We start from the raw sequence: 20,643 nt of genomic DNA on the forward strand, positions 1-20,643 counted from the left end.
TATTTCTCCCAACAATCTTGATTCCAGCTTGGCATTTCACACCATGTACTCTGCATATAAGTTAAATAAGCAGTGTGACAATATACAGCCTTGACATACTCCTCTCATAACTATTGTATTTCTTACCTATTACGTTTGTACTTACCTTACTAAGAAATATACTGCTGTAATAATAGAAAGTAGGGGCAGGGGAAATGAAGGCATAAGTAGGCAGAGTGGGGTTAAGAAAACCCCCAAACTTAATGACAATAAGATATTAGACTGCGTTAATACGACCTCAGACTTTAGGTGCTGGCTCCCCATGTCTGTGTCCCTAACTCTGTTGAAAGAATATTACAATGAGAAGATTAAAATAAATCCTGTGTGACTTAATTGTCTGATAGCAGAAGAGGGTGAGATTTAAGTTCAGGAAGAACAGCTTGAAGCATAGTAACTGCTTTCCTCAAAGAAGTCCACAGCTGCACTGGCTGGAGGGTAGTGAGGCTGGAAGGAGTAGGCGTGTGGGTGGGACCAGAGCACTTGGGCTGGGATTCCAGTAACCCTCCTCTACACTGTACTCATCCCATTTATCATTAGCTGCAAATTTCACTCCTGTTATTCTTTAAAGAAATTTTTAAAATTTATTTTTGGCAGCACTGGGTATTTGTTGCTGCACGTGGGCTTTCTCTCGTTGCAGTGAGCGAGGGCTGCTCTCTAGACAGGGTTTGCAGGCGTCTCATTGCAGTGGCTTCTCTTCTTGGGGAGCACAGGCTCTAGAGTGTAGGCTCAGTAGCTGTGGCACAGAGGCTTAGTTGCACACAGGCATGTGGGATCTTCCTGGACCAGGGATTGAACCCGTGTCCCCCCCATTGGCAGGTGGTTTCTTAATCACTAGACCACCAGGGCGGAGAAGGGGCAATGGCACCCCACTCCAGTACTCTTGCTTGGCAAATCCCATGGGCGGAGGAGCTTGGTAGGCTGCAGTCCATGGGGTCGCTAAGAGTCAGATGCGACTGAGTGATTTCCCTTTCACTTTTCACTTTCATGCATTGGAGAAGGAAATGGCAACCCACTCCAGTGTTCTTGCCTGGAGAATCTCAGGGACGGGGGAACCTGGTAGGCTGCCGTCTATGGGGTCGCACAGAGTTGAGCTCGACTGAAGCGACTTAGCAGCAGCAGCAGCAGACCACCAGGGAAGCCCTACTATTATTCTTTAAAGTCTTAACTATATGAAATACTTACCCCAGTATCTCATATTTGTCTTTAACATTATTTCTGTTGTATATAGATATAGCAATTACCTGTTGAAAACTTTACTAGAGCTTATATTTAGGACTAGATCCTTTTTTAGTAAAACAGAACTTTAAAGACTTAGTCATAAAGTGTCTGGGAAAATTTGATAATGCTTGGCAAAAATAGAAGGTTCTGCATTTTTATGAGTTTTCAATGAAAATAGACCCATCTTTAAAAGCATACTTGCATTCTGATGTTTGCAAATATAATATTTAAAATTAGTTTTTAAGGTCCTCATGGATTTTTGCTATAAAATATGAACATTTTGGCTGTATTAAAACAAATGTGTTTTTAATATCTGACTGGCTCATTGTTTCTGCTTCTGATATAGTGAAGTCAGCCTTCAATAAGAAGTAAATAAAAAAAGCAATTTATGCTTAACATAAAGGTTGTTTTTTGTATAAAATATGCTGGAAAAAGTTTCTGTTATTCTCTTTGTAAATAAAACGTAAAATGAGGGAGTGGCTTTTAAAATTAAAATGCTTAAAATTTTTTAAAATTGTATTTTGGAGTATAGTTGATTTACAATGTTGTGTTAGTTTCAGGTGTACAGCAAAGTGAATCATGTATGCATATACATATATCTATTCTTTTTCGGATCTTTTCCCATATAAGTTATTACAGAATATTGAGTATAGTTCCCTGTGTTATACAGTAGGTCCTTGTTGATTATCTCTCTTACATATGAAAGTGAAAGTTGCACAGTCGTGTCTGAATTTTTGTGATCTCATGGACTGTAGCCTGTAGTCTCTGTCCAAGGAATCCTCCAGGCATGAATACTGGAGTGGGTTGCCATTTCCTTCTCCAGATCTTCCCAACCCAGGGATTGAACCCAGGTCTCCTGCATTGCAGGCAGATTCTATACCAACTGAGCCACTTGGGAAGCCCCATCTTACATATAATAGTATGTATATGTTAATCCCAACCTCCTAATAAAATTAGAATGCTTTTAATGTTTAATTACTAATATATTTTAAAATAGAAACTATCATCTTACGTTTCTCAATTTTATTTAGAAAGTTATTGAAATTGCCATTACTTTTGGTAACTGGAGTTATTAGTGAAATAAAGTAGGATTGAACACTCTTGTGTCGTCTCAGTTTCCTTAAGACAGTTACTCTTTCAGAGAAGGTGAGATGGTTTTAGATGGGCCAGGTTAGAGTCAGGAATCTGTTGTCACTTTGGGGTTTATTGTCCATCAGGGACTTTTCCGATCATCCCTCTGTCATTTAGAGAGCTCCCCTCGCTGGGTGGGGAGCTGTCATCCACCTGGAGGGTTTGTGCTTACGTATACCCAGAACAGACTTAGCATGACTGAGGATCAACAGTGCTCAGCTCAGGTGCTGGTTGATATCTTGTTGATCTAAGTCCCGGGGAGTGAACACCCCCGGCCTGTTGTCTTGCTGTCAGACAGTGTCTGTCTCTGGGTACCACGTCTTTTCCCAGCCCTGTGACTTCAGCTGAACACATAGGATCCAAAACCTCTGTAGGTAAATAATTGGTTCTTGTATAAGAGATAAGGAACCCCTTTATTACCAGTTCAGGGAACTCTTTTCAGTAATTGTGGGAGAAGGTGGGAGGCAGTTTACCAGCAGAGATTCAGGAGGTTTACTACCTTTGATCCTCACCACCATCGGAAGCAGGTTACAACTGACTGCGGGTCCGGCACAGGGAGACTCTTTCATGAGGATTGCTTAACATCCCCAGTATTTCCTCCAGTCTCCTTCTCACTGTGTCCTTCCACTGTTACCAGTGGATGGCCAAGATCTGTGCTGACAGGTGACACGGTGACACCCTGCGCCGTGCAGGGATGCCCCCCGATTCATGGGGACATCCCAGGTCCACTCTGACAAGTCCACATTGTTATCTCTGACTTTCCAGGCCTAGGATCATCCCCAAGACTTTGAGGATCCTAAATCGCCCAAATTTTACATATGAGGAGGTGGGATTTCTACCAGGGGAGGGTTGAAAAAGAGAATTAGGGTAACTGAAAGGAGCAGAGAGTCAGTACTGTCTCCTCTTGTGTATCAACTCCCTGAAGGAGGATGGAGTAGGAGACAGGAAAAGTCCTTGGACACCTTTGTGTCACTTCTAATTCTCTCTTTGACTTTTTGTGGTTAATAAGTCTTTAGTTGCAGGCCTCTGCATCAGTAATTTGGTATACGTCTTTAATCTACTGGAGCTTTCCTGGTGGCTCAAATGGCAAAGAATCTGCCTGCAATGCAGAGACCTGGGTTAGATCTCTGGGTTGGGAAGATGCCCTGGAGAAGGGAATGGCAACCCATTCCAGTATTTTTACCTGGAGAATTCCATGGACAGAGAAGTGTGGTGAGCTATAGTCCGTGGGGTAGCCAAGAGTTGCACACGACTGAGCGACTAATACTACTTTAATCTACTGTCTGTTCTGGGGCCTCTGTGCCTCTAAAAATGATACCCAAATCATGGAGAGACATGCCATCTAATCCCATATTTTAAAATCACGATCTGTTTATAAATCTGTGGCATATACAAGCAAATGATATGGTGGTTCCTGGCATATATATTTTCCTGCTTACCTTCCCTTGTGGCTCAGCTGTTAAAGAAACCGCCTGCAATGCGGGAGACCTGGGTTTGATCCCTGGGTTGGGAAGATCCCCTGGAGAAGGGAAAGGCTACCCACTCCAGTATTCTGGCCTGGAGAATTCCATGGACTGTGTAGTCCAGGGGGTCACAAAGAGTTGGACACGATTGAGCGACTTTCACGTGTACTCTTGTGTACATGCTTACAGAATTGAACACTCCGTTTAAAAGAATCTGGGGACTGATTCTCATCAGTAAAAGAATCTCATCATTTGAGAGAATAGAATAGGAGGATGCAAGTGCTAGGCTAGGTTCTCAGCCCTCTAGGGTGTACATCTTTGGTTCATGTTGAATTCCAAGCTCTAAGGTGCTCAGTGAATGTTTGTTACAGGAAAGCAAAAATCAGTACTAGAGGTCATTTGAAGGTGATATGACTGTTTCTCCTAACAGTTTATTATGAAAATATTAAATATCAAAAAAACCTGAAAGAGTTTCATAGTGAACAGTCTTATAGCTACCACTTAGAATCTACTGTTAACATTTTACCATACTTGCTTTATCACATAGTTAATCTATCTACTCATTTCTCCATCCATGAATTCATCTTATTTTTAAAATGCTTTTCTGAGTGAATTGCAAACATCAGTATTTTTCTCCCTGTTGTGTCGGCGGTTCATCAAGTTTCTTTCATATTCTTACCCGTATTGCTGGCTTTTTGGTGGCTGCTATTGCTGGAAAATCTCCTCAGAGCCCTCTGTGGGCAAATCTTATTTTCCCAAAGGAGGCAGAATGTCATTTCAGAATCTCGGGTTTAGGAATATGAAGACGAACTAAAAGTCAGGTGTGCTAGTTATCTACTGCTGTGTAACCTACGGTCCCCAAACGCTGGTGTAAAACAGTCAGAGAATTTTATTACTTCACACAGTTTCTGTGGGTCGGGAAGCTGGGGGCTGTGTAGCTGAGCAGGTCTGACGTGGGGTCTCAGGAGACGGCGCTTCCCGAGCTGCTGACCTCTGCAGGCGACCCTGGGCCTGGGGGTCCCCGGGAAGGTTGCTGTTCACATGGCTGGCAGGTGGGCTGTGGCTGTTGGCCTCTGTCCCTCCCCACATGGCCTCTCACGGGCCTCTTGAGTGTCCTCATCGCATGGCAGCTGACTTCCCCCAGAGCCTCGGATCCGAGAAAGAGAGAACCAGGCAGAAGGTATCTGGTTAATGACGCAGCCTCATTCTACTCCTGAGGAGCAGGTCACTGGAGATTGAGGCTCCCCCTTTTGCAAGGAGAAGGGTCAAAAAATATTTGGACATGTTTTGTTTAAAAAAACTTTTTATTTTGTGTTGGGCTATAGCCGATTAACAACCTTGTGATAGTTTCAGATGAACAGGAAAGGGACTCCGCCATACATGCACATGTTGGATACGTGAATGGATTTCTCCCCCAAACTCCCCTCCCAGCCAGGCTGCCCCATAACACTGAGCAGAGTTCCATGTGCTGGACAGTAGTAGGTCCCTTTTGGGTATCTATGTTAAATATAACAGTGTGGACGTATTTTAAAACCACCACATGAAGGCTCTCATTCGAGTATATAGCTCATCCCAGGTCTGAATCTCAGCCAGTGACCTGGAGCAACTTCTTTCACTCTTTCAGGCCCCCCAGGTTCCTGGTTTGTAACCTGGCATTTGTTAGAGCATCCCCCTGAAGGATTGTTGTGAGGTGGAGCGAAACAGCGTGTGTAAGTTGCTGAGTGTGGCTTCTGGTCTGTCAGTGCTAAAAGGTAGGATTTCCACTAGTGACAGAAACGGTAACAGTATCGGTGCCATCAGACTTACCAGGACTGTGACACGATGCACAGGGTTGGTCAAGAGAGTGCATCTTGGCACAGGAAAGAGATCCTGGAGAGAGAATGGCAAGAAAACCAGTCTTGTGCCAATGTGCCTTTGGGCTGCCTCAGACAGGGCAAGGCTTGGAAGCGAATGCTGAAGGGTGTTCTGACTCACAGTGACTGTACATGCAGAAGAGTTTGTACTTGGAATAGGAAGTGACAAGGTGACTGCTGACAGGGCTGTGGGGTGAGGCTCCTGCAATCCGGGAACCTCGAGATTTAACTACAGAGCAAACCCCAGGGTGTCAAAAGAGGGAAAACAAATTTTTTAATTGTGCCTAGGAGTGGCACACTTTTCAACCTTGCAATTACTTTTGATAATACTGTATATTTAAAACTTCAATGCTAACTTACAATTAAAAACATTTTTGAGGTAAAACGATGAGACCTTGGTACATCTGATGTCTTCTTTTTTTTTTTTCCCCCTAGCTACCTCTGAACAGTGCCGATGAGATGTATGAGCTCCGTGTCACCGGACGTGCCCAGGATGAGATTTTATTCTCAAATAGTACGCGCTTATCATTTGAGACCAAGAGAATGACTGTCTTCATTCAAACAGACAAGCCCCTGTATAAACCAAAGCAGGAAGTGAAGTTTCGTGTTGTTACACTCTTCTCTGATTTTAAGCCTTATAAAACCTTTTTAAACATTCTAATTAAGGTGAGTGCCAGGTAGAAATGAAACTGGGGCTTCAAGCCAGCTCATGGAGCTCTCTTGGAAGTTCTGCTGACATTATTGGTCCTGGGACATCTTAGGATTCACGTGGCTAAGCTCCCCTCCTGATGTGGGATGGTTTCCCTAGGAAGGGGATGGTAGAGCATGGGTTAAGAGCTCAGGCTCCAGAGTCAGCCTGCTTGGGTTTTTGTCCCGGCTTCGTCATTGATGAATTCACTTGTCAAACATGTTAAACCTCTGTGTCCTTGATACAGAGGGTGAGTCCTTGCTCACATTGATGTTGTATCCTGGTGGGTAGTGGACAAATAATAAATTAACATACAAATATATATTAAAAAAGAATAAGTGTGTGTATGTGTGAAAGAGAGGGAAAGAGCTTGTGTTTGCTGTTTTCAATAGGGTTGTTAGAGAAGTCCTATTGAAACAGAGACCTACAGGAAATAGTAGACCCTATAAACAGAGGGAATGGCATATGCAAAGGTCCTGTGGTAGGAACTTGTTAGGGCCATTGGGGGAGTAAACTAGCAGAGCACTGTTGACCAGAAAGTGAGTGGACAATATTAGGAGATAGGTCAGGTATAAGTAGGTTGACTGGAGGAGGGGCTGTACAGGATTTTCTTGGCTATGATATGGACCTTGGATTTTACTGTGAGGGAAATGAAAATTCACTGGAGAATTCTAAGGAGAGGCATGATATGATTTGACTTAAGATTTTAGAAGGATCACTCTGCTCTAAGAAGTGCTTAGAGGTGCTAGCTCTGTGACCTTGAGGAGATGAATCAAAATCTCTGAGCCTTGGTTTCCTTATTTGTAAAATGCATAAAAATAATAATACCTTTATGAGGATTTTGTGAGGGAGTTCAAGTAGAGCATTTAGAACTGTGTGTAGTGCATAGAACATGCTCACTAAACATTAGCTAGCTGTAGGAACCCCATTTGGCAGGAAGTCTTTGGCCTCTGCTGCTGGAACACTCCAAGCTCTGAAAGCAGTGTGGTTAGCAGACCGAGTGCTTTCTAGTGAGAACCAAGCTGAAGATGGCTGAGATCCAGGTGGACCTGGTTTTCTACATGTAAGCCGAGGAGAATATTAGACATTTGATCAATGGCATAGAAATCGGGTGAGCAACTCATCCCAGTTTGCTGGGACTCTCTTTTGAAAAATCCCCTCAGTCCCAGCACATCGGTTATCCTAAATGTTCTGACGAATAACAGACTGGAAGGTAAATTTAGGCTTTTTATTTCAGTATCTTCCTATTCTTCTTAGTAGTTGTTGTTGTTATAAGTTAAACAAACACAGAAATCTAGCAAACAAACATGTATACATATAACTTAAAGCCAAGATATGTTTGTAGCAAATACCACATGGGTTGGCATGTTCAATGCAGATTTCTTGAATGGCACTGGTATTAGTTCAGAATTTGCAGCTCTGTGAATTTCTGCCTTTGCTGTGTTGGAATAAAGCAGGTCACCATAGTGAACAGCATTTCTAAATTCATATAACTCTGAATGGTGTTTATGGATGCCATTCATACTGTCCGTCATCCTTTGTCCACAAATACTGAGTGCTCTGTGTAAAAGAAGGATTCAGAAGTTAATGTCTGTCTGTGTCTGGCTGTTTGCATTAGATCTGCCTGTTTTCTGTCTCAGTTGAGTACAAGTCAGCCCTGGATAAATGGTCTGTTCTAGGCGTTAACCCAGAAGGAACCCTGCTGATTCTGTTTTGTGGATTCGCTGGGCTCCTCTCTCAGATTTTGGACTTGGCCTGACACATTTGTCTTTCCCGGAAGTGCATGGAGTGACCTTCCTTTTGCTGCTTCTGGTTCCGAGGGATCCTGCTGGCCTGGCTGATGGGTGGCTCCCTCGGTCAAGTGAAGTGAAAGTCGCTCAGTCGTGTCCGACTCTTTGCGACCCCATGGACTGTACAGTCCATGGAATTCTCCAGGCCAGAATACTGGAGTGGGTAGCCTTTCCCTCCTCCAGGAAGTCTTCCCAACCCAGGGATTGAACCCAGGTCTCCCGTATTGCAGGAAGATTCTTAACCAGCTGAGCTACAAGCCCCAGGGAGGAGAATTTAGACTGAAATTCTACCAGGAACCCATGGTCTTTGGGACCCTGCCCTCCTCCCTCTGAAAACAGTCCTTTGGGCCCGGTTCATCAGACTGTGATATTTCCTACATCTTTCTTGGAAAAATTTCCCAGAAAAAAGTAGGTCTTTAGTGTAGTGAGAGCCCCTGATGTGGACAAAGTTGTACTTGCTAGCACAGCGCGCCCTGCAGGCGAGTGTGGAGAATGCATCTTGGGTCTACACGAGACCAACTGTTGGGGGCCCATGTTGCCCAGCCAAGAGTGACTCACGGTAGGATGTACCTAAAATATTGACCACCATAGCATGTTCAGACACTTCTGTGTTTTTCTGGGATCATTGGTTATTTCCCCTGATCTACTGATTGGCTTTCTCAGGAAGCCAAGGGGATTCAGGGGCCCGTTTATGGTAATATAAGCTTCTTTCTCCTAATTCTGGCCATCTGCAGCCAGTTGTCCTTACACAATGGAAATATAAGTGTTTCAACAGTGTGACTGGGGGCTTCCTAGGTGGCTCAGTGGGTAAAGAATCCGCCTGCAATACAGAAGACACAGGAGACGTGGATTTGATTCCTGGGTTGGTAAAATCCGCCGGGGAAGGGAATGGCTACCCACTCCAGTATTCTTGCCTGGAGAATTCCGTGGACAGAGCTCTGAGCCTGGAGGGCTATAGTCCATGGGGTCGCAAAGAGTCGGACACGCCTGAGGTGACTGAGCACGACAGCGAGGTGGTCACTGGCTCGCTCTTTTCTACCCTGCTGCCCTTGCTCATGAGGTTGTTGCTCCTGGTACAGGTGGATGGTTTTGTGGGCACAGCGGCTGGCCTGGGGTCTATCCCGTCTGTGGCTGTGCTCTGACGCTTTGGCCTGGAGCAGTGGTGGCAAACCCAGGACCTCATCCTTGGCCAGAGGAGGGGCTGCCACATTTCAGTGACTTGACGTCTTTAATTCTACATGCTAGACACTTAACGTGTGTGTGGTGTGCTCAGTCATGTCCGACTCTTTGCGACCTCATGCACTGTAGTTTGCCAGGCTCCTCTGTCCATGGAGTTTTCCAGGCAAGAATTCTGTAGTGGGTTGTGTTGCCATTTCCTTCTTCCAGGGGATCTTCCCCGCCCAGGGATCGAACCTTTGTCTCCTTCACTGGTAGGCAGATCCTTGGCCACTGAGCCACTCTGTGCATAATCCGGGACTCCGGAGAGTGGCAGAGATCCTTGCCTTCTCTAGCCAGGGTTAGTTTATTGCTTGAGAGGGTGTGGCATAGGCAGCGGGCACTGTGCTGTGCAGAGGAAGCTGACGGAGAGCCCAAGCTGTGCGGAGGTGACCCAGAGAGCGCGGGGGACCACTTTCCCTGTGTCTCCAGCCATGTGACTGTTCCATCTGCGATAGGGGCACTGTTCACATCACCCTTCGCTGTGCTGTGTGCGTCCCAGCAGGAGGTGACCACGTGCAAATGCTCTGCTGTGGTGTGCCTGTTCAGATCCTCGTGTGCCCTGGAAGGACCTCTGGCCTTTCTCCATTCTCTGTGTCTTCCTGGTTGGTGACATGCCCAGGTCCTAGACAAGCCTGGGAAACGAGAGGGATTTATCTCATTCACACCCAACCCCCTAGGTCCTCTAGGTCATCAAAGCCTTCAGTGTGGGTTTCCTTTGTTTGTAGGGCTGTGGGAAAAATGGGTACCTTCACCAAAGTAATGTATCAGTAGACTGTACGCGTTTCTTTGCCTAAATTTTAAGCAACCCTGGGAATTATTTTCTTTTTGTCAGTGTGACAGAAGAAAAATGGCCTTTCATTGTTTTCACTTGCATTTCCTTAATTATTCGACAGCATGTATTTATTAGCTTTTTGTATTAGCTTTTCATTTCTGATCCTTTGAGCTCTGGGTATCACACCTTGGCAGTGGGTACGAGAGCCAGCTCTGATTGCAGTGCCTGCTCCAGGACTTGCCAAGCATGGTGACCTTCTGATTCTTGACCTGCTTGTGGTCTTTGGTTTTAACAGTTGGTTTCTGCCTTACTAGACCAGTTACTCAGTGGTCAGCATTGTTTTCACCCCGACTTTCACACTCGCTCCTGCTCGAGGAGAGGGATTTCTTCTGACCCAAACGCTACCTCAAGTCAGAGGATAGAAATTAAGAATAGAGAAATATTTGATCCCTACTGCCAGGAGTTCATAGTCCAGGGAACAAAGAAATTCCAAACCCAAAGTAACAATGACAAAAGCACCAAAAAAACCTAGATAATGAATGAGAGCTTTGAGCACTAATAATGTGTCAAGAGGGATGAACTCCGGACGTCCTGAGGTTTCAGGAAGTGGTGGCTTCTGCCTGTTGGAGGCGTGTGGAGAAGGAAGAATTTGGAGCTCATTTCAGCAGCTGGACAAGGAAGGGAGGGCGTTCCATGCAGCAATTGTAGAGGCTTAGGTACACCGGCATTTGGAGCAAATTACAATCAAATCTGTGTGTTGGGAGGAAGATGTGCCTAGAACAGTAGATGGGGTCAGCTTACTGAGCCCTGTAAACTGTGCAGGGGCTTCCCTGGCGGATCAGCATGCCAAGCAGGAGGTTCACATTCAGTCCCTGGGTCAGAAGGATCCCCTGGAGGAGGAAAGGGCAACCTGCTCCAGTATTCTTTGCTGGGAAATCCCATGGAAAGAGGAGCCTGGTGGGCTACGGTCCATGAGGTTACAGAACAGTTGGACATGAGTTAGCGACTACACAACAACAAACTATGCAAAGGAGTGTAGCTCTCATTCTGTAGGCAAATAGAAGTTGTCGTTACTTGGTGGTCTAGTATTATGATCATAGCTAATGTTCGTTCATTGTTACATGCCAGGAACTGTGCCAGATGTTTTAGCCACTGTGCCTCAGTCTTAGGTTTCTGTTTGGCAGTGGGGAAGGTGCATTGGAGGGGCAAGACTAGGGGAGAGAGATGAGCTGCAACAGTTAGAAAATGGTGGCTGAACGTAAGGATGGAAAGGAAGGGACAGGGCTGGGATTGGATTGGATGGATGTTGCTCACGGGGGCGTGGTCTGGAAGAGCCTGGGAAGACTTAGGTGTTTTTCATGCATCCTCCTGGTTATGCACCTTTGTGACATACTTTTGTTGAATCAAAAGACCCATAGGTTCAAAGCCTCAATTTCATCATGTGTTCGTGCCTTGACATTAGACCAGCTGTTTGCCGTTGAGGGCTTATCTAACCTCTCTGGGAGCTACTTTTCTCAGCTATCATATGAGGGTAATCCGCCTCTGGAGGAGACTCATAGTGATTGAATGATGTGTGAGTAGTTGTGAGAAGGCTGAGTGCCAGACACACGGGGCCTCTTATCCCCACAGTGGGATTTTCTTCTACAGCAAGAGCAGCAGCATGGGTTTGGAGATGGATGTGTTGTGGTGTTTCATGTGGAAGGAAATACAGTGCCAAGAATTAAAAGGTAGAGCAGAATAAAGACATTCTAAGGAGAATATGATGAAAGAATTAACTTTTATTTGCCTTTTTTGGTAGTATTTTTGTTGTTATTCAGTTGCCAAGTTGTGGCCGACTCTTTGCAACCCCATGGACTATAGCACGCCAGGCTTCCCTGTCCCTCACCATCTCCCGGAGTTTGCCCAATGTAGAGCTGACATTTTCCAAGAGCTCCCCCATATTGCATGTGCCTGTGGGTACTGTGGGACCTTATTCATAACCAGGTAGGATCCACATGTTCATGGCGGGTTTTATATAGTTAACATGCATGGTTTTCATTGTAGGATCCCAAGTCAAACTTGATCCAACAGTGGTTATCAGAAAAAAGTGATCTTGGAGTCGTTTCCAAAACTTTCCAGTTATCTTCGCATCCAATACTTGGTGACTGGTCCATCCAAGTTCAAGTGAATGTGAGTATACATACATTTTGTAGGTGGGGGAGGGGAAAGTTAAACTGTTTTAAATAAATCTGGTGGGGAAAAGATCTCTAAAGTCATTTATTTCAGTGAACAGAAAAAATATTAATATAAGTATCTAGATAATTTAAGTGATTTATTTTTAATTTGCTGTTATCAGTGGGTTCACCTGTCTTGTAACATATTGGAGTTTTAATCATGTTCTTTTGATGTAACATTTGAAGGTTAAAACATTTCATATTTTAGTATAAAGCTGTTAAATGTTTATTATACTTAGTTATTGCACGCATTGAGTATTTTAAAACTAAGTAATGAATATATAGCTATGATTTGGCAAATCTTATGTCAGGATGATGACTCCTGATGAGAGATTGGTCTAAACTGCTTTATCTTTGTTTTAAAAATGCCATTGACCTGAGACTTAGAGAATGAACTTACGGTTGCTGGAGCGGGGAAGGATGGGGGGAAGGGATAGTTAGGGAGTTTGGGATGGATATGTACACTGCTGTATTTAAAATGGATAACCAATAAGGACCTACTGTATAGCATAGGGAACTCTGCTCAGTGTTATGTGGCAGCCTGGATGGGAGGGGAATTTGAGGGAGAATGGATACATATGCATGTATGGCTGAGTCCCTTCACTGTTCACTTGAAGCTATCACACATTTTTAATCAACTAGTGTTGTTCAGTTGCTAAGTCGTGTCTAACTCTGCGACTCCATGGACTGCAGCACGCCAGGCTTTCTTGCCCTTCACTATCTCCCGGGGTTTTCCCAAGTTCATGTCCATCGAGTCGGTGATGCCGTCCAACCATCTCATCCTCTGTTGTCCCCTTCTCCTCCCGCCTTCAATCTTTCCCAGCATCAGGGTCTTTTCCAGTGAGTCGACTCTTCACATCAGGTGGCAAAGTATTGGAGCTTCAGCTTCACCATCGGTCCTTCCAATGAATATTTAGGATTGATTTCCTTTAGGATGGACTGGTTGGATCTCCTTGCTGCCCAAGGGACTCTCAAGAGTCTTCTCCAGCACCACAGTTTGAAAGCATCAGTTCTTTGGTGCTCAGCCTTCTTTATGGTCCAACTCTCACATCTGTACATGACTACTGGAAAGAACATAGCTTTGACTATATGGACCTTTGTTAGCAAAGTGATGTCTCTGGTTTTTAATACGTTGTCATAGCTATACCCCAATGCAAAAAAAAAAAAAATCTCCAGGGACCTTAGACAGCCACATCAGTCTTCTGTTCCCTACCCTTCTTTCCGCGGGGCTCCTCCACCTACTTCCTTTGTTTTCTGCCAGCTCCCCTGCTCTGAGATCTGCAGCACAGGCACTAGAACGCCATCCGTGTCTCTGCCTCAGGTTTTCTCTGGAGCATCACTCTGTGGTGTATGAAAAGTCATGGAATATTTTCTGATTTTTTTTTGGAGTTTATTAAAATATATATAAATTTACAAATAGGAGCTTCAAAAAATAATCCTATTAGAACAGAGCTTTTCACTGTTGATGTTACGGTAAAAAATTCCTTGTTGTGGAGCTGGCTTGTGCACTGTTGGACGTATAGCAGCATCTCTGATCTCTCTCTACCCGCTAACTGCCAGTAGCTTCTCCCCCCTCCAGGTCGTGGCAGCCAGACATGTCTACAGACAAGTGTCCCCTTTGAAAAATACCCTCTCCCTTCTCCTTTGGAGAGGGCTTCCCTGGTGGCTCAGATGGTAAAGAATCTGGCTGCAAGGCAGGAGACCTGGGTTCAATCCCTGGATTGGAAAGATTTCCTGGAGGAGGGAAGGGCTGCCCACTCCAGTATTCTTGCCTGGAGAATTCCATGGACAGAGGAGCCTGGCAGGCTAAAGTCCATGGGGTCACAAAAGAGTGAGACATGACTGAGTTACTAACACACACACACATTCTCCATCTGAGAATCACTGTATTAGAAGGAATAATCATTCATTAGCATGTGAGCTGAGGGAAAAATACTAAGTACTTAATAAAAAATGAAAACAGATTTCCTTTAGTTAGAATTTTTTGGGGGGCCACTTCTGAAAAGCAGAACTAAGTCCCCTTAGTCAGCACGTGGTTTTGGAGCGTCTGCGTGGGGATAAAGTGCACGCTCGGCTCATGGCGAGGCTGTGCTGCAGAGGAAGCGAGAAAGCACGCGGGGAATTACGGGCAGAGAGCCGGGAGGTGAGCTCCGGGTGGCACGGAAGCCGAGCTTGGAGAGCAGGACAGGGTGTTTTGTGAGACCGGGGCTCTCATGAGGAGGTTTCCTGTAGCGGGCGGGAGGGTGGAGGAGAGCGCTGCGGCCTGGGGGCCGGGGAGAGCTGAGGGTTAGGAAGCGCGGTGTGAGTTTTAGGGCGTTAGGACTTTATTCTCTGTCCCCCCAGTTGGGCTTCACTACAATTTCCCCAGGAGCCAGCCGTTTGTCCGTCCGTCCGTCCGTCCGCTGTTCATCAAATACGTGTTGAGAGCTTCTAGTACTGTGCTGTGGTACTGGGAAGCTGACCAGCTGATCCTTGTCTTCAAAGACTATTGTGGGGGAGACGACTCACACGATAAATATTAAGTGACATGAGGGTGATGGAGGAACTTGAGGTTACGCAGCCGCAGAGGACGCGTGAGGCGCTCGGTGAGGCCCGTCAGGTTCCTGCAGAGGGAGTCTCGCTCAGGCCTCCAGGGGGCAGAGAGGGTGGTGTCTGCTGTCAGCTGAGCGCCGTGCTCTGGAGCCAGCGGCCCCCTCTGTCCTTGTGGTCACCGCATTCCCCGTGCTCTTCTCATCCTCTCTGGTCTCGGTGTGGGCTGAGCGCGTTGACTCAGCCTAGTAACCATCATCCTCATCGTCCTGCAGTCAAGCCTCTGCACGGTGCTGGCAGCTTATGGGTGGGTCACGGGGTCAGGTGTCCGTCACTGGCCCATTCAGAAGCCACCTCCGCACAGTGGTTGGATGGGACCACCTCAGCCTTATGGTAGCAGCCTCTGAGGGATTAATTTGTTCAGTGAGTGGTGCACAGAATATGCACTAGAGGAGAAAGGAGACTAGAAGAGTGGAGAAAGTCTGAGACTGTAGGGAGAAAGAATGACCGGATTTCTCATGCAGTAGTTTCTTTTTTTGTGGACTTGACCTGTGTTATTGATTTACTAGCCAAAAAAAAAAAAAAAAGATAAATGCTCTTAAGGAAATTTAAGTGCTTGAAAAATTAGAAAACATTCACAAAATCTTGCCTAACTCTTTGGCCTTGTTAAGGGCTGCTCTCACTCTTGGATGCTATGCTTTAGATGTATTATCCCCTAAATTTCCTAAACTGGCCAGTCTGTTCTGTCCCAGAGCCTTTCTGCTCTCTCCAGCTGGAAAGCCGCTTTTCTGCCGTTTTTCTGGCTCCTGGCATTTATCTTCAGGCATCGTCTGTGATGGCCTGACCCCTCGGGAGGTTTGCGTAGCACGCTGTGCATCTCCTGGTCCATTCCTGTCACTCGGTTGCCAGGCCCTGACAGGCAGGGGCTTGTTTCCCTGTGTCTTTGAGACCCAGCACAGTGCTTTTCCACAAGGTGGAAGTCACTGTGTGCTTGTTACGTGGACGCATGAAAACTGTATAACAGTCATTGGTCTTGAAGTAATAATGTTCAAGACATTACTAAATGTAATGTCCTCTTTCCACATTCTATAAACATCTTTATCCTTCTGAAGACAGGCATATTCATTAGGAACTTGTTATTGGTGTTAAGATGTGTTTTCCCTCTAGCTTTATTGAGGTATAATTGGCAAATAAAATTGTAGAATATTTAGTGTACAGTGTGATGATTTAATATGCAGAGACATTGTGAAAGGATTCCCCTAGGTGATAATAATGTTAAGGCACACAAAATGTTTAGTCATTAAGTCATGACCCACTCTTTTGCAACCCCATGAAGTGTAGCCTGCCAAGCTCACCGAATCCTCCGTGGGATTTCCCAGACAAGCATACTAGAGTGGGTTGCGATTTGCTTCTCCAGGGGATCTTCCCCACCCAGGAATCCAACCCGTGTTTCCTGCATTGGCAGGTGAATTCTTTACCACTGAGCCACCAGGGAAACCCAAGGGAAAATAGACTCCTTTATTAAAAAAAGTCGCTCAGATCAGATCAGATCAGATCAGTCGCTCAGTCGTGTCTGACTCTTTGCGACCCCATGAATCGCAGCACGCCAGGCCTCCCTGTCCCTCACCAACTCCCGGAGTTCACTCAGACTCATGTCCATCAAGTCAGTGATGCCATCCAGCCATCTCATCCTCTGTCGTCCCCTTCTCCATCTGCCCCCAATCCCTCCCAGCATCAGAGTCTTTGCCAATGAGTCAGCTCTTCCCATGAGGTGGCCAAAGTACTGGAGTTTCAGCTTTAGCATCATTCCTTCCAAAGAAATCCCAGGACTGATCTCCTTCAGGATGGACTGGTTGGATCTCCTTGCAGTCCAAGGGACTCGCAAGAGTCTTCTCCAACACCACAGTTCAAAAGCATCAATTCTTTGGTGTTCAGCCTTCTTCACAGTCCAACTCTCACGTCCATACATGACCACAGGAAAAACCATAGCCTTGACTAGATGAACCTTTGTGGGCAGAGTAATGTCTCTGCTTTTGAATATGCTATCTATGTTGGTCATAACTTTCCTTCCAAGGAGTAATGCTATGCTAAGTCACTTCAGTCGTGTCCGACTCTGTTCGACCCCATAGATGGCAACCCACCAGGCTCCCCCGTCCCTGGGATTCTCCAGGCAAGAACACTGGAGTGGGTTGCCATGTCCTTCTCCAGTGCATGAAAGTGAAAAGAGAAAGTGAAGTCGCTCAGTCGTGTCCGACTCTTAGCGACCCCATGGACTGCAGCCTACCAGGCTCCTCCGTCCATGGATTTTCCAGGCAAGAGTACTGGAGTGGGGTGCCGTTGCCTTCTCCGCCAAGGAATAAAGCATCTTTTAAATTAAAAAAAAAAAGTCTCTCAGTCCAGTCAAAAAAAAAAAAAAAAAAGTCCTCCAGTGGCCACCAGAGGTCAGTATAGTCAAAGAAATGTTAGAGGAAGCAACCCAACCCAAGCTTTGGTCTCTGGTTTTTTATCTTTCTTTGACTCCTGCACAGCATTCAAAGACTCTGTTGCTTATTATTAAATTCTTTTCCTTTTAGCTATGAATAATGATTAAAGAGTAAATACATTTATTATTTAAACAAAATTTTTTCAAGGCAGTGACCATTCTTGGTGTAAATCTTTGGGAGGAGAAAATACCTATTTTTGGGATAGTGTTTTGAAATTCCATTTTTGTCTCTAGAAAAAATATGGCATGATCTTAGTATTACTGCTGAAGGACAATATATTAAAAATACAGGACTTCCCAGAGCTTTGATTTGTAGTGATGTGCAGATGATCAGAGTGGCAGTATTGTAAAGCAAGTCTTGATGATTATTATTTTTAAACCCTCTTAAAATGAGTAAGATTTAGTTAGAAAGCTGACTTTGTTGCCTGATATTTATGCGTATACTTAATTTGCATAGTTGCATTGGATGAGAGTAGTTCTTGGCTACACTGGGGGCTGTACTGCTCCTGAGAACAATCCCCGTCCTGCCCAGCTGTTCCACACTTTGCTCCCTTCCCCCTTTCCCGGCCTTTTCCATCAGGTTTTCCTTAATTTCCTGGAGCACCAGGCTCTCCCCTCAGAGGTGCTCCTCCAGGTGTAATACCCCTCCCTGGTGACATATGCATGTATCCATTCTCCCCCAAATTCCCCTCCCACCCAGGCTGCCGTGTAACATTGACCATAGTTCACTGTCCTGTACAGTAGGACCTTGTGGGTCCTACTTTTTAAATATAGCTGCGTGTATATGTCTATCCCAAACTCCCTAACTATCCTGGGAAGATAATTTGTTTTGAAAGTTAGGTATTGCTTGTACTTGAATTTTTTGTAGTATTTCTCTAACTGCTTTATCTTTTGACTGGTATCCTTAGTTCTCCCAAGTAGTTGCAAAATTTTTTATTTGCTCCCTATTTGTGTGTGTGTGTATAGTAAAATATATATAACAGATTTACTGTCTTAAGTATTTTTAAGTGTACAGTTCAGTGGTATTAAATACATTCACAGTCTTGTGCGACTGTCACCACCATCTGTCTCCAGAAGCTTATTCATCTTGCAAAACTGAAACTCAGTACGTATTAATCAGTAATTGCCCATTTTCCCCCTCTCAGCCCCAGGCACCCACCGTTCCTCTTCCTGTCTCTATAATTTTGACTCCTCTAAGTACCTCATATAAGTGGACTCATGCAATATTTGTCTTTTTTGTGACTTTAACCCACTTAATTTAATGTCTTCAAAATTCATCCGTGTGTCAGAATTTCCTTTTTAATGATGAATAACCTTCTGTTGTATGTATATTCCAGATTTAGATGCCAATTTTCTGACATCTGTGATTGTAAATTGTTATTCCAGGTTACTAGAAGGCAGTTTTAGAGCTTTCTCTTTTTCTTCTTTTTTAAATACATTTCAGAGACCAGGAGATGCCTTCTCTGCTCTTTAAAAAATATTATTTACTTGGCTATGCCAGGTCTTAGTTGTGGCATTCAATCCCCTGACCTGGGATTGAACCCGGCTCCCTGCATTGGGCGCATGGAGTCTCAGCCACTGGACCATCAGGGAAGTCCCTTATAAGGTAGTATTAGAGGTTCTTTTGGAGAAGGAAATGGTAACCCACTCCAGTGTTCTTGCCTGGAGAATCTCAGGGACAGAGGAGCGTGGTGGGCTGCCGTCTATGGGGTCGCACAGAGTTGGACACAACTGCAGCGACTTAGCAGCAGCAGCAGAGGTTCTTTAAGAGAGGCTGGCGTTGGTGTCTGAATACCAAGCTTCTAGGAGGTAGGAGGGATCTTGCCAAACGGCCTTCTCCCTGTACTCAGCGTAGAGTTCCTGTACTGGCCCAGAGTTCCAGGTATCAGTGACAGTCCTCTGAGGACCCGGAGGAAGGGCAGAGTCACAGAGAGAGCCCCGCTACTGGATGTCATAGCTCTGTGCCCTCTTTCCTCAGGGGAAGGGGGAGACAACCTGTCTTTCCTCCCAGAGAGGTTGGTGTGGCTCCCGCTGCTGAAACTTAGCAGTGGTTCCTGCGTGCTCGCGTGCCTAAGAATCTGCTGACGGCAGCTCTTGTTCAGGTTATACAACCCAGGCCCCACCCCTAGATCACTAGTCAGTACTGCTGGTAGGGACCTAAGGATCTGCATTTTAGATACGGGTTCAATCCCTGAGTTGGGAAGATCCCCTGGAGGAGGAAACGGCAGTCCACTCCAGTATTCTTGCCTGGGAAATCCCATGGACAGAGGAGCCTGGCGGCTACAGTCCATGGGGTTGCAAAGAGTCGGACACGACTGAGTGACTAAGCAGCAGCAGCATTAGCACTCTAGGAAATCCTGTCTGTTTTCAGGGCTGCGGTTTGAGAAGTGCTGCTCCACGCCCGCAGCTCGGCCTCTTCAGTTTCTGTCTTCGAACGGGAGGCAGTATCAGGTCGTGGGGAAGGCCAGCCCCTGACTTATTCTTTGAGTGCCCTTGTGGTGAGACTGGGCTGCTTACCTCTCCCTGCAGGCGAGTAGCTCTGCACAGCCCTCTGGCAGCCTAGACTTCTAACGCAGGTCTGAGGGGCACACTCGGTTTCTTCAACAGCCTCCCTGGAGATTTGGAGGCACAGCTGGCACTGGAACCCCTGAGCCAGATGACCTCGTAATCTCTTTAGTCTGTAGCCGGCTGCAGTTTCTCAGCCCTTGTTTTGATCTTCGGCCAGCGCTGGGCTAGCGGACAAGAAGCAGAAGGCAGAAAGCACGGTAGCCCCGAGGCCTGGGATCACTGTTTTTTGAGCCCTGTGTGCTAGTCTGTGGGTGTAAAGTTGTTGTGTAATTCAAAAGCAGCCTGCACGGAATCGTTCCTTTGTTGGTAACAGTGATATCTCCTTTCTCCTGAGCTGGTTGCTCAGGAAGGTCAGGTAACGGGGCACCGCCTGGCTTCTTACAGCCTTTCAGGTTCTCCTTCTCTTTCTATCTCTGCTTATCTTTCTGCTCAACTGTTCTCTGGTGAGTTTGCTTCTGCTCGCAAGGTTTTTCTGGAGCCATTGTCGTTTGCGAGAAAGCAGATCTTTGTTTGACACTTGTTGAACTTGAAACACTCTACAAGTAGCGTCTGGTGACCCCCTCTGGCTGGTGATGACAAATGAACAGGGCATGGACCCCCTGTGACATGTCACCTAATAGTATATTCTCTCTGGATTGTGGGTGTGGCCTCCAAAATCCTTTTGCCAGCTCTGCTTGAA

The 20,643-nt window shown here is 45.7% G+C and overlaps 1 protein-coding gene across 1 annotated transcript in view; it reads left to right on the plus strand.

Moving 5' to 3' along the window:
* The window catches only part of CD109 (CD109 molecule), a 134,699-nt gene that overhangs the window by 24,794 nt on the left and 89,262 nt on the right, over positions 1-20,643 (plus strand). Inside the window, exons 4-5 of the mRNA XM_024996919.2 lie at positions 6,140-6,370; positions 12,216-12,341. Coding sequence (XP_024852687.1) covers positions 6,140-6,370; positions 12,216-12,341 — 357 coding nt within the window. The remainder of the gene's footprint in view (positions 1-6,139; positions 6,371-12,215; positions 12,342-20,643) is intronic.

The sequence above is a fragment of the Bos taurus genome, chromosome 9, assembly GCF_002263795.3.
Source record: "Bos taurus isolate L1 Dominette 01449 registration number 42190680 breed Hereford chromosome 9, ARS-UCD2.0, whole genome shotgun sequence".
NCBI lineage: Eukaryota > Metazoa > Chordata > Mammalia > Artiodactyla > Bovidae > Bos > Bos taurus.